At 38.9% G+C, this 17,465-nt stretch overlaps 1 protein-coding gene across 2 annotated transcripts in view; it reads right to left on the bottom strand.

Moving 5' to 3' along the window:
- Positions 1–670: 670 nt before the first annotated feature.
- megf6 (multiple EGF like domains 6) overlaps positions 671–17,465 on the bottom strand; it is a 59,432-nt gene continuing 42,637 nt past the window's right edge. For both annotated transcript variants that reach the window (XM_056243342.1, XM_056243341.1), the window contains 11 exons: positions 14,205–14,333; positions 12,583–12,711; positions 9,859–9,990; positions 9,275–9,403; positions 9,028–9,156; positions 6,562–6,690; positions 6,178–6,306; positions 5,957–6,085; positions 5,378–5,503; positions 5,176–5,304; positions 671–1,759 (listed from right to left, as the gene is read on the bottom strand). In XM_056243342.1, coding sequence (XP_056099317.1) covers positions 1,695–1,759; positions 5,176–5,304; positions 5,378–5,503; positions 5,957–6,085; positions 6,178–6,306; positions 6,562–6,690; positions 9,028–9,156; positions 9,275–9,403; positions 9,859–9,990; positions 12,583–12,711; positions 14,205–14,333 — 1,355 coding nt within the window. In that variant the 3' untranslated portion in view covers positions 671–1,694. The remainder of the gene's footprint in view (positions 1,760–5,175; positions 5,305–5,377; positions 5,504–5,956; positions 6,086–6,177; positions 6,307–6,561; positions 6,691–9,027; positions 9,157–9,274; positions 9,404–9,858; positions 9,991–12,582; positions 12,712–14,204; positions 14,334–17,465) is intronic.

The following is a 17,465-nucleotide window of genomic DNA, read 5'->3' on the forward strand; positions in this document are numbered from 1 at the left end:
ACTTGAGAAATGCTACAGCGATGGTGCCAGTGACAGAGACAAACACACACACGCATGTAGTGGGCCTGTTCCACTCAGGTGGGCTGACAGGTGTATGGTGACCTCTGATACGTTTGACCCTCCCATCTGAGAGGTGCAGAGGAACATGCTATCCACAATGTCCCACTAGCTACATATCCTTGTCCTACAAACAACGTTTCACTTGGGTGATCAAAAATAATAGCATGTGCGCGCTTGACACTGATGTTTAGATCTTTCTATATCTATACAAAATACATTTACTTGAGAAGCAAAAATGAATTAAAAAAATAAGTGAGTTTATGCTTAAACCAAGGAAAAAATCTGCTAATGGGGTAAGGAAAATAAACTTAATTCAAAGGGAAACAATATAATTTTTCAGCACCCCACTGGCATATTTTTAGTTTTAACCTAAAACTCACTTCTTTTTGCTTTTCAAGTAAATCTATCTTGAATTAAGAATGTGTGGATATTTACTGCCGAACAGGACACAAATACAGAGTAAGAAAATGATTTTTACAGTGTAAAGCTTTACAGTATAGTTAAAACAACACACATTTTCTGTACAAACATATTTAATTCAAAGTTTAAGAACCAATAGAGCAAAATCTGATAACATCCTGAGAGGAAAAAAGACAGAACCGAGGAACAAAACTTTTTACAGCATTTTCTTTACAGTAAAAGACTGTTGAGTGAGCGCTAAGAACCGTAATTTATAAAGATTAGACTTGTTTGGCATGTAAGACGTCTTTCGGAGAAACTGTCCGTTCGGTTTACAAGGATCAGATTGTGTCTAAATCCTGTCGGACAGCTCCGCTTTAACAATTTACCTCAGATGGCACGATGATGGGTGACAATGCTGTGAATATTTACAGTCAGGCTGTCGCAGGAATCACATCGCAGGACATGCATCACACTCACAGGAGCCAACCAGATGGATTTGAAAAGGATATCTATAGCAGAAATGTTCCCGATTCATGCTACATATTACTTTAAAAATACAACATAAAAGTACCATAAAAGAGGATTTTATAGACAATGTCATAAAAAAAACTTTAAATTTAGAGTTGGTGTACATTTACAAGGTCAATTTTAGACTGTGTATGGTATGTATGGAAGGCTGTAATCCCATTGAGTGTTGCTGTATTCTGATGTGCCACTTTAGTGGTGTATTTGTGGTATGTACTATAGAAATGAGCGGTTGAGGCTTCACTCTGATCCCGTAATAGAGAAGTTTGGTCTGGGTTTGTGGCTCGGTGGGCGTTTGGCCGATCGGATGGTGTGGCTTGACTGTCTGATGTGGGACTTAGCGAGTGTATACACACACAGAGCTCAAAAAACAAGCATTTTTAAGTCGCATCAAACTAGTCCACCATTGTGTGTGTGATATTCCCATTAAAACACTAGTTCATAGCCACAATGTGTCCCTTCTCCAAAGACACTCATACACACACACAATCATTGACAGTCTGTCAGTGGTCTTGTGTGCATCCAGAAGGGATGTTTGTGTGTGACTGTGTTTTCCTGCATTGCTTCCTCGTACTAATTCTCCTGTGGCTTGCTCGTCTGGGGGAAAACACACAATAATAACAAGTCACATAGATCCTCACACACTCATTCACCCATGCCACTCGCCTTCTGGTGGGATCTCAGAGGAGAGTGTGTGTGCTTGTGGACTAGGAGTGTGAAACACGCCGTCGCCTCTTCTGTACGCGAGAGGACACATGATCTATAGAAGCACCTGAGAGAAAGACAGAAAGTGATTATTGCCACATCTGTACTGAATGCTTTTGATTTCTTTTCTATCATTGTTGGTATATTATTTTAGGTAATAAGAGGATATGCCATATTCTTTTATGTACCCCATTTTAAGATTCACACACTCTTTAAATTCCAAGTGTCGTAGTCATAGTTGCAATGAAAAAATGTGAATGACAAATAAATAAATAAATATGTATACTGCACGAAATAAATCAATACATGAGGAAATGTCAATGATAAATACATATTTATACTCCATTAAATAATTTTGAATAATAAATATGTACTGTACATAAATAAACAAATGCAGAAATAAATACAAGTTGTATTTTAACTTTCATGCAATTTAGTCAAATTTATTTATTAATTTACTAATGTATTCATTAAATTAGTAATAATATTAATATATTAGTTTTATTTATATATTTGTATATTGATGTACAGTATTTATTATTATTTTTTTCATAACATATTTATTTATTTCAGAATTTTCACTGATATTTCCTCCTCAAATATGCTAAAGAGGTGGTTGCCATTTTATCCCCACTGGCTGATTGATCACAGAACATGAAGTTCGACTAAAGTCCTCCATAAAATATATATGTTTTATAATATAAAATAAGTACAATAAACAAAAAGAAAAGTTATGAGGAAGATGAGAACATATCCTAACAGTCTCAAAAATAAGTTGTGAAAAGTATCTTTAGGGGATGTACAGGTTTAGAGGTTTACACACACACACAGTCATACATTCATGAACTTACATACACTCATTCACAAATCTCTCTCTCACACACACACACACACACTGTGAAAAGTCCTGCTGTGATTCACTTAAAATAACTGTCAGAGAGAGGCGCCGTTACACAGACAGGAGGCCCTTAACAGCTCAGGGGTCTATCAAACTGAGGCTGACACACACGTTGTCACACACGCTTTCAGAAACGGTCAGGTTTGTGTCGTGACTGACAGGAATAAAGAGAAAAGTCGAATTCAGGGAAAGAAAGATGCTGAGATGGTGAGGGATAAAAGAAAGAGAAAGACCATACAGCTGACTCGCACACACACGTGTACTTAAAGGAGAACTCCGGCGCAAAATGAACCTTTGGTCTAATTACACATTGTTACCTAGTCAACCGTTATCTGAGATTTGTTTTCATGATTATCGAATGTAAATAGTTTTATCTCTAAAAACAGTTTAGCCTATAAAGCTAGTATAACGCTAGTATATTGGGCATAGTGTAATGACAAATAAAAATCGCTTGTTAATACCACTAACAAGGCTCAAAATAGCCCCACACTAACACGGTAGCATAATGAGGGTCCCTACCTTCAAACCGAAGCTTTGAGAACTTTGTCAGTGTCCAGACAGTTTAATAAGAAGATATTTTATACATACAGTCAACTTCGCGTATACAGGCAGAAGCCATCTTTGAAATACAGTCTCTACCAGTCGATCTACGAACGCCGATCCAAGCCTGCTGTTCGCGCTCACCTTATCACAACTTATAGCTCGTTCACATTCTCACCAGCGCACTTGGATCGGGTTCGTACAGTGGCGTAACGAGCCAACACCGGGCCCTTATGCAGGATTATCAAGGCGGGCCCCCTACTACAACACGTGATGACGCAATGTCCACGAGTAGGCTTTTGCATGCAATGCAGTGGCGTAGGTTTGATTTTGAAATTGGTGGGGACGGGGACATCAATGTATACATATATTTTAAGTTTTGATCGAAATTATTGCTAGGGATATATCAGTTTCACTGGATATTGGTAGGGACATGTCCCTAGCCTCCCTACTAAATTCTACGCCCCTGCAAGGAGCTGTTTACACCTGGCCACTTCATGCTTTTTCTGTGATCGTATAGCTATCCGATCGTGAAAAGACCAGGTGTAAATTCCCTTCGAAACGCATTCGAGACGGATTTGAATCCGGTCGCTCAAACCACTTCAGGAGGTGGTCTGGGCCGCATTCGAGACGAAACTGGACAAGTGTAAATGCATCTGGTTGTTGAAACCACATATGTCAATTTTACTCCTCTAAAAATGCTAAAAAAAATAAACGTGTGAGAGCGTGTTATAGGCTATATGTCATAGTCAGATATGACGACGCTTCTGCAACAACACGCATCACCGCAGATGAGCATCTATCAAGCCAACGCACAAACTATCGCAAATCAGAGTGAAAGTAAGTCGCAGACGCTCGCTTAACACACAATCATCTTCATTAAAAGTTAAGAAACGAAATGATCTTACCAGTACTGTTGCCGCTCTCTCTAATTGCGGTCTTCGATTTAGAAATTTTAGCTGATGATCAATAAAATGCAGCTTATCTGTTGCTTTCGGTGACCTGAACTCTATTAAATCTGCATATAGCGCGGAAATTGAAGATCGGATTTATATCTGTTTTGCAAAAACACATTTATGTGACCAGCTGTAAATGGAATCGTTTTGATAAATCAGTAGCTATCCGATCTGAGAAAACGCATGAAGTGGCGCGCGCGTGTAACGTTAAACAGCCGACCCGGGGATTCCCCAGTCCCAGCTCAAAACAAATTACACCAAAATCCATGATTGTTCGTTTCACACATGTATTTAATGATCTGTAAAATATGTTGTTGTCATTATTTATTTAAAACAAAATCGTGATAAAGTAAAATGCGATCAAACTAAAAGTAGTAATATGCGATAGGGGGCCCCGGCTGTCAATCAATATCTTCCAGTCAAGCGGGCCCCTGATTGGTCCGGGCCCGTAAGCAACCGCGTACCCTGCTTACCGATAGTTACGCCACTGCGTTCGTAGATCAACTGGTAGAGACTGTTTTTCAAAGATGGCTTCTGCCTGTATACGCGAAGTTGACTGTATGTTTAAAATATCTTCTTATTAAACTGTCTGGACACTGACAAAGTTCTCAAAGCTTCGGTTTGAAGGTAGGGACCCTCATTATGCTACCGTGTTAGTGTGGGGCTATTTTGAGCCTTGTTAGTGGTATTAACAAGCGATTTTTATTTGTCATTACTCCATGCCCAATATACTAGCGTTATACTAGCTTTATAGGCTAAACTGTTTTTAGAGATAAAACTATTTACATTAGATAATCATGAAAACAAATCTCAGATAACGGTTGACTAGGTAACAATGTGTAATTAGACCAAAGGTTCATTTTGCGCCGGAGTTCTCCATTAACTAAATAAAGACATGCCATACACTTCTACTGTTACAAGTGGACTAATTTATATAATAATAATAATAATATATATTATTACTTAACATGTCAAATCAACAGCCCTCATTTTTATACTAGATATTTGATCAGATTTTGCAAACTTCTGGGGACAATTGTATTCCCAAAGTATAGCTAAGTAATCCCACACACACATACACACCCTCACCTTCCTCACAGGTGGGTCCCAGCCAGGTGAGAGGACATGAGCAGTGACCCGTGCGCTGGTCACACTGGCCTCCGTGTGCACACTGACACAGGAAAGAACAGCCTGGACCATAAAACCTGCTGTCACAAACTGAGAGAGAGAAGATGAAGGTTGAAGTTTGATGTAAGGTTTGTGAGAGTGTGCGTAAGATGTTTGAGTGTACCTTTCTCGCAGTGTTCTCCTGTCTTTCCCGGTGGACAGAGACACTGTCCAGTGGTCGGATCACAGGGCGCCCCATCACACTCACAGAGTTCTGCACAATCATGCCCAAAACGCCCAGCGTCACAACCTGTCATACAAACACACAGTCAGAGAGACCATCAAACTGCACATACAGTATGTGCACACAGCAAAACAGAGAACCAATGCTGCTTTTGTCAAATTGTAAAGAACCATATTTATTCATAAGTTATATAGACAAAATAGACTCATGAACGTGCAAAAAGAGCTTTTTTTCCAAGTTTTTCACTGAATGATGACATAACTGATGTCTGTTCGCCATCTATATTGTATGGGTTTACACGACTTGGGATATAGTTGTATGATATTGTAATAGTGCTTTTTTATTATCTTGGTGCTTGAGTGCCCTTATTCACTTTGATCATATTGAGAATATACTACTTTCTTAACAAAATTCACTTTTTGTTCCACTAAAGAAAGTAAGTCATGAATTCTCAGATGAAGTACCCATATTAAATTTCATGCTGATTATGTAGATGTCTTAAAAGCTGAGATGACTTACGTTTTTCACACTGTTCGCCATGGTAACCTGGCAAACACACGCATTGTCCGGTCACATGATCACACAGGTGTCCATGTTTGCAGTCACATGACTGTGCACAGAGCTTGCCAAAAAAGCCAGCAGGGCATCCTGGAATATGGAACCATTTCATATATTTCTTGCTCAGAAATGCAGCAAACATGATTCATTCTAACAGTAAAGATGATAAGTCCATCACTCACTGTGTTGGCAGGCGGAACCGTAGTATCCAGACGGGCAGGAGCAGCATCCCGTAAAGCGATCACATGTTCCGTTATTCTGACACACACACTCTTGCTCACAGTTCACACCATAGTGACCTGGGACACAAGCTATCACATGCACACAAAAGTATTTATTCTGAATGCATTCTGAATTACAAGTGTAATTGCAAACTTTAAAGTGTTTATTTTATTCCTGGTTATGTTAGGATGCAATTCCATGCCCAGACAGCAACATAGTGTCGGCCCAGATACGGCCCACATCTGGTATGTGTTGATTCCACGTGTACCAGATCTGGGCCGACACTATGTTTCTATGTGGTACTAACTAATCACATTGTTTTGTGTATTTGTGTGCTTGTTCACCTTTTTCACAGTGTTGTCCGGTCCAGCCCAGCCCACATCTACACATCCCCTTCACAGGTTCACACACTCCTCCGTTCGCACATGTACAGAAATTCCGACACTGCACTCCATAGCGCCCCCTAGGACATGCTGCATCCAGGACAATTCCACATTTAACAGCAAACACAAATACTAAAAAGCTGTGCATAAATAGGAGATAAAAGTGTTGTTTTGTTTCATTATGTAGCAGCACATTACACAGGATGTCTTGACCATATCTGAAAACTCTGTTTTTCAGCAATTTGCATGGATCTGTCTTCAATTTGAACCACATGAGGATGGTTTACCAAGCACTGATTAATCCTCATCCAGCACTAAATTATACTGTCAACACTTAATTTCCACTGTATATCTCATTTTAGCCTGAAACCATACTTATTCTTGTACAGCAAAGGAAAACAAAAGTACATTCGTCGACAATTCATGTTCATTAGTCAACAAAAGCCCTATTCGATTGAGGATGGTACATTTGTGTTTCACAGGAGTTCACTACCATTTAAGAATTATTTAAATGTAACTTTTTCTAAATGAACTAAATGTAAATAACGAATCAATCCACGATCAATCTTCTTTGTCCTACCTTAATTCACTGTGGTAAGCCTGTTATAAGTGTTTATATTTTAGACCCGCTAAGATGGTTTTCACGGGAAATTGTGCACATGAGTCTCCTCATATCCGTAAATAGTTCGTACCGTGTCTATTAATGGGTAAAGCTGCAGTAACATCTTCAGCTAGTCAGCTTGAGATGCTTTCCATCTAAACTGATTATATCTCTTAAGCCTAGTACTAGTAGTGAATGTTTTAGAGATGCAAGATAACCATGTTCATCAAGAACAATACTATCAGCACAGCACAGTCAAGCACAACCAAAACAATATTCTTACGCAAAATCTTACGCAGTTTTGTTTTTTAACCGCCAGAGGGCCAAAAGTAACAGTGTACCTTTACTTTCTTCTATTAATCATACTGTATATATACATAACATTATATCACATATGCCACATCCAGACATCAGAAACTCTTCCTGAGAACCCAAATTCCATCTAAATCAATGTATGAAATCAGATGAAGATGTTATGCTAATAGTTTTAACTTTTCATCCAATTAGTCATTTAGATAGTATTGTTCTTTCTGTCAGTGTGTGTGTGTGTTCATTGTTATACTGTACTATACCAGGACAAATATTTAGGCAGACTTTCCCTTAAGCAAAACACCCCATCTTTGTATCTATTAACTATGTCCTGGTCCAGATGGAAACTTCCAGTAACAACAAGAGCACAGATGGCATTATTTTCAAATAAACTCTGAATTTCTCAATTACTACAATTAGCCCAGGCCCTCTCATCCCTCAAAATGCATTTAAAAAACTAGCCACACATGCAATCGCTCGATTACAAACAGCCACACACACGTGCACAAACACACACACACGCCACACACAAGTTTACTTAAGCTCTAGATCATTAGTGCAATGGTAAAGTGGGTCTGATTTGGCAGCGCAGCTAAAGAGCAATCATGTTTCTTTGGGTAATTTAGATTGGGAAAACAATAAGCCGATCGCTTTGATTCGCTTGCTTATTTATTTGTTTCCTCGCCAGCAGATCCGCCGACACGGAACATAGAGAACCAGCTACTTATAGTCATCTCATCTGTAAACATTAAACATGGCGAACGTAAGCAGTGGCACGTCTGCGAGATGTTCTGAGCCGGCGTTTTCAAGGAGGCTAAGAAAATCCCTCCTGGAAAGTCCCGTTTCATTCCAGCTGATGAGTGATGAAACACGAAGATTAGGAATCTGATCTCTCGCTTCTGTTCTTCAGGAAAAGGGGTGCTGCGATCAAATTCCCTCACGCAGGAAACTGGAGAAATTTGTTAACTAAATATTGTAAATAAGCCCTGGGAGAAAATCAGGAGGACAAATAGTGCTTATAAGTGCAAGACTGTGAGACGCGATATATTTCGGTGTTGTTTTGCTTATGAAGTCATCATAACACTAACGGCTTTCACGTTCTAACGAGATGTGAATGTTGTAGGTTTGGGAGGGAGGGATCATGGATGGGTGAAGACAGGAAAAAAGAAGAAATTAATGACTGAAAGGTTGGAGAAGTTGGCGAGATAAGTGGTGAAGATAAAATACGAGGAAGAATAAAAGGGGAAAAAACAAGTTTTGCTGTTAAACATTTTTTTTTTAAATGTGTTATTTGAAATAAATCTGAAATAAAAAAAAAAATATTAGATAAAAATAAAATAATAAAAAATAAATGAAAGATTAACAGAAATATTAAATAAAATGAATAAAAATGAAAAATTACTAAAACTTAAACTGAAATGAAAATATAAAAATAAAAGCTCATTAAAAAAATTATAAATACTATAATAATAAATAAATAACATTAAAATAACACTGCTATCCACAGAGACATATACCTTGTTCGCAGGACGGTCCTGTTCTTCCAGAGGCACAGTTACACCTCCCAGTCTCTGGGTGGCACTGTCCTCTCTCGCCACACAAACACACCTGAGCACAGTCTCTCCCGTAGCGACCTCTGGGACAACCTGAGAGAGAAAGACAGAAAATATTATCTAGAAATGCAGAATGCAACAGAGCGGTCTCAGCATAGACCAATGATTAACCACAGTCACTCGGGCCATCGATTGAGCATCAGGTTCTTACTGGTGCTGCAGTTGGGTCCCAAGTACCCTGGCTGGCAGATGCAAGAGCCTGTCCTGAAGTCACATCGGCCTCCGTTGGCACATCTGCACCTCTTCTTACAGTAGGGGCCGTAGGTGCCCTCTCGACACCCTGTGAGGAGCAGGAAAGAAAACACGGGAGTGTATCTTTGATATACACAGTCCGCTAGTAGTTGTCATTTATGCTACCTAAACATGTTTCGTTTAGTTGAGTTCTTCTAAAGCACCCTGGAATTTATAGGTTTTCTACACTAAATACAGGTAGATTTTAGCACACTTATAAAACACAATAACATACAGAAACATTGGGGTCAGAAGAAATCTTTTGTAACATTATTCTTAAAAATTATTTACTGTCACTTTTGATTCATTTAATGTGACATTGCTGAATAAAAGTATTCATTGCTCACAAAGAAAAAAATATTTCTGACCCCAAACGTTTGTATGGTATGATTATATAACCATTTTCTATTAGCTCAGCTTGTAGATGAGCTGTTGGTTTGGTTGAACAACTATGAAAACAACTTTATTAGGTCAAACAGAAGAGATTTGAGGAATACGTCGTACTGAGATGACAGCGGTTGCCATAGTATCCAGGTAGACAGCTGCATTTCCCCGTGACGCGATGACAGCTGTACTGATCTCCAGAACAAGTGCACACTTGAGAACAGTTCAGGCCGAACCTGCCCTGAGGACACACTGAGAAAGAGGGAACATTAGAACCTGACACAATACATACAGGGATGATGACTTTAAGAGCATGTGTGAGTTTTCCACAGAAATGTCCAGATGTCTAGACACATTCCCGAAAAGGCATCAGGCCTCAGACAGGAAGGAGATATGATATGATATGATATGAAGGGGAGGCTAGACATTTCACGTAACGTCATTCAAACATGCTTACATTTATACACATTCACATACGTCTAGGGTATCTGACAGAAGACAGGGCTTATGATTGTGTTTGTGGGTGTGCGTCCATTACATAGAATTTGCCACACAAATGCATATCACACACACTGAAACATGAATATATGGAAATACATATATTTAAATATCTATATTCAGGGCTGAACAGTAAGGATGTTTTCCACCAAGTCGGATGAGTGGTTTAGATCTTATAAATTTATTATCTGATACTGTATATATATAACAATGTTATGTTATTATACACAGCCAAAAAAATGGTGTACTATTTATCATATTTGCATAATATAGTGTACAGTATATACATGGCACACATAACGTGCTGAACACACTGGCCTGACAAAAGACAGGTCTGGCAACTGGCCTGAAAGTCTCTCACACTGGCCTCAGGCCATCAGATGATCCTTATTGTCAAGACTAATACAGATCTGTGTATGACCATCTATATATGTGTGTGTGTGTGTGTGCGCGTGCATGTGTGTGTTCACCCCACCGGCATGTGTAAGAGATAAGCTCAGACTCCAGACTAAAGAGAATAATTAGACTGTTGTCATTAGCCGTGTCTACTGCAGTGTGTGTGTGTGTGTGTGTGTGTGTTCATGTCTGTTCCAGACTTCTTATCCTTACACAGACAAAACAAAGCCTGCTGTTTGAGTTGGCCGCTCAGCGCTAACCTTTATCAGATGTCTCACATCCACAGAGAGAGAGAGAAAGAGAGAGTGAGAGAAATGGAGGGTGTTGAAAGAGAGTCGGGGAGCAAAACCCCAGCGTGTGTAATAAGAGGTCCAAGTTTGTGTGGGGCGGTTTGTAGGTTTGTTTAGCGTAGTTTTGAATGCAACAAAATGTTGCTGTAAATTTAAAAAAAAAATCTTAAATTAAAAATGGATGTCTGTCTTTTCCTCCCTTCGTTTGGATTAAGCTGGTCATATGAATGGATGTATAAATGGACAGATCATTGATTCTTCAGTCCCTCAACAAAACAGGCAACATTTTCATCTATTATAATCTAGCACTAATGAATTAACTGAATCTACAATATAATTTTAGATTTACACCTAAAATCGTGTATTAAATACAGCAGACATTTCTTTTGCTACAGTTTGAAGACCTACTTGAATTGAGAGAAATTATCTAAAACACACAAACAAATTCTTTACCAATTTTGACAGAAAATATACAGTAAATAAGCACAATTGCATTATATATACTATATGAGGACTAAGTGTAATATAGAAAAAATACTAAAATATTAAGCACAACTGGTTTTAACTTTCATGATGATAATAATAAATGCTTCTTGAGCAGCAAATCAGCATATTAGAGTGATTTCTGAAGGATCATGTGACACTGGAGACTGGAGTATAGATTTGAAAACTGAAAATACAGCTTTGATCACAGGAATAAATTAGATTTTAAAATATATTCAAATAGAAAACAGTTATTTTATATTACTATAACATTTTACAATATTGCTGTTTTTACTGTATTTTTATCAAATAAATGCAGCCTTGATGAGCATAAGAGACTGTTTAATATATTTGAAGTACTGAGTTATAATCTTACAGGGAGATTTAGAGGTAGAATGTGTTGCTATTTTAAAAACTGTCTTAAGAATCAGTGTAATATATGAAATAGAGTCTTACTCGTCTCACAGCTGTTCCCAGTGTACCCTGCAGGACATCCACATCTGCCTGTCACATGATCACAGGCCATGCCCACAGGACAGATGCATCTTTGCTCACAGTTCCTACCAAACCATCCAGATGCACAGGCTATGCACACAACACGCAGACGGTGAGAGAGAAAGCAGATGGATTGTGGAGTGAGCGGCCCGCGTTCACCCATGTGAACATTCCAGTGTGTAATGGAGACAGAATACAGTAATTTGTGTGATGACATGTGAATCGCGGCTATCAGTGCTTACAAACTCCTCACTATAAATCACTATAATCACTTACATCTTACTAACTACAGCCAAATAAAGCGCACTGAGTGAGTCTGTGAGAGAGAGAAAGACAGATGTGTTTATGAGTATATAGGGTCTTTGGGTGTTGAAGCATGTGTGAATGTGTTTTTTGTGTTTGTTTGTTGACTGTCTATTTGTGTACATTCAATAATAATACTACATTAAATATGAGTACATACGTGTTTTACATGTTAGTGTGTGTAAGTACGTGTGGTCCTTGTATTCCTGACAATGGGGACCAAATAGATAGTAATACCAGTCATTTTTGACCATGAGGAAAAATGTAGAAAGTTTTCTGTGAAGGTTGTGTTTAGGGTTCGGGGATAGAATATATAGCTTGTACAGCATATAAATCATCATGTCTATGGAAAGTACCCATAAAACGTGTTTTAACTCACTCTGTTGGCAGCTGGTTCCTGTCCACCCAGGTGTGCACCGGCACTGGCCGCTCACTGGGTCACATGACCCTCCGTTGTGGCAGTCACATGATTGACTGCAGTTGGTACCAAATATACCCGCTGGACAAGCTACAACACAAACACATATATTAAACAAATCAGATTTTTACTAATCTAAATATGCAGTACTTTGCAAAACGCAAAAATGTTTGTCTTCATTCACTCACACATGCATTTATTTTTAGTGAAGAAACTGAAGATGATCTACGCTAGATGTTACAAATAAAGCAAATGTGAACTTTTAGTAGGCTATGTTGATTTATGTGAAATTAAAACGGTCATTTATTCATTTTCATTCATATTCACATTTGATTGTAAATCAGCTACTAATACACTACCGTTCAAAAGTTTGGGATTGGTAAGATTTATTATCTAATGCTCACCAAGGCTGAATTTATTTAATCAAAAATACAGTAAAAACAGTAATATTGTGAAATATTATTACAATTTAAAACAACTGTTTTCTATTTGAATATATTTTAAAATGTAATTTATTCCTGTGATCAAAGCTGTATGTTCAGCATCATTACTCCAGTCTTCAGTGTCACATGATCCTTCAGAAATCAATGAAAATTTCAAATAAAAAAAGAAAGTTCAAAATAACAGCATTTATTTGTAACATAAAACATTGGACCTTTGCTGAATAAAAGAAAACAAAAAAAATGAACCACAAACCTTTGACCGGTAGTGAAATTATATTATACATCTTATAAATGAATGTTATTATTATAAAGTGTAGCAGGGTTGAACAGTGTGACATAAGGTAACCCAAGGGGAAATATGAACCTGTGAAGTGTAAAAAGCCCTTATGTGTCCAGATAACAAACCTATCTACACTATTTCTAAACACTTCATTTGATGTCTGTAAGGGGTTTGTATATGGCCTGAACGCATTTGCTTTAGCAGACACAAATGGCAGGAGATTTTGCTACTGCGAAAAAAAAAGAAAAAAAAGAGAAAAAGTGGATGCAAATCTAAATAATGATTTGCACCCTTTGAAAAAAGAGGACCACAAAGCTAACTAATAACATCACTCGACTCCAGAGAAGTTTCATCACAGGCGAGATTTCCCTGCAAAGCATGTCATGGGAAAGCCAGACGTAAAAATGCAACATCTGAGAGAGGGATCTTTAACACAAACCTCACTTCATTAAAAAGAGAGAGAGAGTGAAACAGAAAGAGAGATAAATCTTTATTGGGCCCCTGATCTATTAAACTACTGACGGGAGATCGCATGAGAAGACGGATGGTACTAAACCAATGTGCCGCAGAACTCTCTTAAAAAAGCATCTTACCCTAATAAAACACTGACAGACACACAAACGGAACACTCCTAAAAAGCATCCTTCCACAGTAAACATGGATGCATTTAACCTTTCCCTCTCTTTATTCACACACACACATACACAAACACATGCTTTAAAAACTACATCGAATGTGTCAGCGAGCTGATAAACAGTGTTTGGGTGAGCGATTGTAGGGTTATTTCTGTGCGAGGATGCGGCGTTCAGCCGGAGATGAGCCTCCAATCACACCCCGTTTTAATGATGTGGGCGGCTTACCCAGAATGCATTGCGGCGGTGCCCAGCCAGGGGTGCAGCGGCAGGCGCCTGTGATGTGGTGACACTGGGCCTCATTCCCGCACTGGCACATCTGCGCACAGTCCTCCCCGTAAAACCCAACAGGACATCCTAAGGAGGAGAGAAGATTTGAGTCAGCAGCGTCTGTGTGTGTGTGTGTTATAATGTGTGGTACATCATTGGAAAGTCATGCTCATAGATCACCCCCCAGAGGCATCAGAGAGCCAACAGAGTGTCAGAATTCTGATTCGAATATAATTAGGTTACTGTTTTACTAGTATCCGCGTGGAATTATCCATCTTTCATCCCTTCATCCTGCTCATCTCTCTTTTTCATGTCTCATTACCTCAGCGTGTGAACTGCCCTCATCAGCATTGATTGCGTGATCTCATTCGCCACATGTGCGGCACATCCTCACCACAACAAAGTCAACGTGTGTGTGAGGAAGACAGACAGACAGACATTTCGAGGAAACTAGAACACCAGCTGAGCCCACAGGTTCACTGTCTGGGTACCGAAATATGCCTCCTGTGCAAATATTCCCTGAACTGCTTTTTTTTCACCTAAAGCTCAGGGTTTGCATCACACTTCATGCAAAACTCCCATGCAAAATGTAGTGCACCTGGCCAAAATGGTGTTTAATGCTTTACTGAAGCAGTTTTCTTGGCCAGGGTTGTTTATTTATTTTTTTAAATAAAAATAAAATAATGGTTTAGCAAATATAAAATGAAAGTGTTTGATTCATGAATGCTAATTAACAAGAAAAAGCATTTGCAAACCATTTTATTGAATGGTTAAGTGAAAAACTGGATTTTTTTAGCCCAGGTTTTTCACCTCACACTTCATGCAAAACTCCATAAGACATCAAATCTAGTTCACCTGGCTAAAATGGTGTCAAATGTTTTAAAGAAGCAGTTTTCTTAGTTTTAAATAAATAAAATAAAATAGGGGCTTAGTTCATTTAGTTATTCTAAAACAATATTCAACGAGACAAAAACTTGGTACAGACTCCACTCTACTGTCTTTCATTCACACACACACAAGCAAATGAAATCGCAATCTCTCTGTATGAACACAAGTGTAGACAGACATCCATACAGCGACGGCGCATATGGCACGCAGACACGCGCGATCACAAGAGATCGGTCTAGTCTTCCATCAGCCTGATAAGATCTTGTAAAGCGCGTGTGCGTGTAACGGCAGCGGATGGTTGTGATCGGACCGCAGCCGGTAAAATGTGTTTCACGGCTGAGGCCCTCAGAGATGGAGACCGATGATAGCACTCAAGAGCTCGCTAAAGACCCGCCACACGTGTGTGTGTGTGTGTGTGTGTGTGTGAGAGAGAGAGAGTCTGCTGTTATTCAGTCGGGTTGTATGATTAAGAAGCATGGAAGACATCTGAGCCTATGGAACATGAGTGGAACTGCTGGCTACATCCAGATGAACTACCGAGTTGAAAACGTCCCAAGACGGACGGGTGGAATTGTGGTGCCTATACGGAGACCTGATCTCTATAGTCAGGCCCTGATTTATTAAAGATGAAATCTGTGAACGTAAAAGTCCACTATAAACTAAAACAATCTGCTTTTATGCATCTAAATCAATGGTGGTTGAGTTGATCCAGATGGAGATGGAACGCTAATGGTCCTCTAAGACCTGGTTTTGCCCCGTCCAAATCTCCTTTGTTGGCTTCAATTGACTTTAGACAGGTTTACTATTCTTTTCCCCTGCCGTGCGGAATCTAGATCCGTTCTGTCGGCCCTGGTTATCATGTGAATGATAGTTTGCTGCACCCTCAACCACATCAAATGGATACAAGAAGTTATTTTGGCTTACTTTCTTTCTCTACAAACTTTTTGTGATTAGGAAGACACTGGTTATGCTGTAGAGTTTTTGATTCACTAAAAAAGAACTGGTTGAAAAGAGTCATTTGTTTGTGAATCAGACTACATTCGTTGTGCTGCCTGTTTTTGATCCATAAAAAAAACACTGATTTAAAAGTAATTTGTCCATGAATCACACTACACTGGTTGCACTAAATGTTTTTTATTCTCTAAAAAAGGATCGGCTCATAAGAGTCACTCATTCGTGAATCAGACTACACTTGTAGTGCTATGTATTTGATTCCTGTTCGCTCATTGAAACACTCATCATCACACACAGTCGAGCAACACAAAAACACACAAACAACATTTGCACATTTGTGTTATAATGGCCTCAATGCACGGAAACTAAAATCATAAGTTTAAAAAACATCTACAGGATGTTACTAGATGATCTGGTTTAAAGAGTCATTTGTCCATGAATCAGACTACACCGGTTGTGCTGTACTGTATATTTTTGATTCACTACAAATAGAACCAACTCATTTGTTCCTGAAATAGACTACACTGGTTGCACAATTAGGTGTGTTATTTCTTTCAGTCCGCTAGGACAACTCAATAGATGCCAATATTCAATAATCTTTTATCTCACCACATGCAATCTAGGCTGAAAACTGGGGGCTGTGCGGTGTTAAATGGGTATGAGCCAGATGCCTGTCCATGCATCTTGTATGCGTGTGTGTGTGTGTTTTACATGTGCAGGGTTTTTGCTAGAGTTTTTTTTTTTTTTTTTGTAGTTAAGATAGGAGTCTAGCGTCTATGTTTGGCACTGTGTGTATGTCTGTGCATTGTGGTTTCCTCATAAAGTGCACCAGCTGCATGTGGCTGTCTCATTAAGCAGAGGATGCTGTCATGGATCCAGCAGGGTGTGTCTGTGTGTGTAAGTTTGGGAGATGTTTTGTCAGTGGCTCAGATCAACCACTAGAAGGCAGATACGACAGGTCATGGAGGACAAAACCTTCTTACATGCTTCTAGCTCTTATTAACCAGATATTTTTTTGAAACATATGATTTCGGTTTCCTGCATTGATGTCATTATGACACACCAAACAAACTAAACAAAAAGTTGCCTGACTGTGTGTGATGAGTGAGCGTTTCAATGAGAAAACGGGAATCAAAAACATTCCTTTTTACACACACTCAGATTGCATGATGGGTGGGTTGCCCTCCAAGACTGATTGAGACTTCCTGTTTCCCTGGTGAAGAAGAGGCCCCAGTGCATTAGGGGTATGAAAACACTCTTCACGGTGGAGAAAGATAAATGGCCAGGAAAATACTAAATAATGTGCATTGACAAAAACGTTGTACTGACAACTCTGCTGATTACATAAATGTGATATTTGCGGTATGTATATGTAAA

Source organism: Rhinichthys klamathensis, unplaced genomic scaffold, assembly GCF_029890125.1.
Source record: "Rhinichthys klamathensis goyatoka isolate OS25496 unplaced genomic scaffold, OSU_Roscu_1.1 h1tg000786l_1, whole genome shotgun sequence".
In the NCBI taxonomy this organism is placed as follows: domain Eukaryota; kingdom Metazoa; phylum Chordata; class Actinopteri; order Cypriniformes; family Leuciscidae; genus Rhinichthys; species Rhinichthys klamathensis.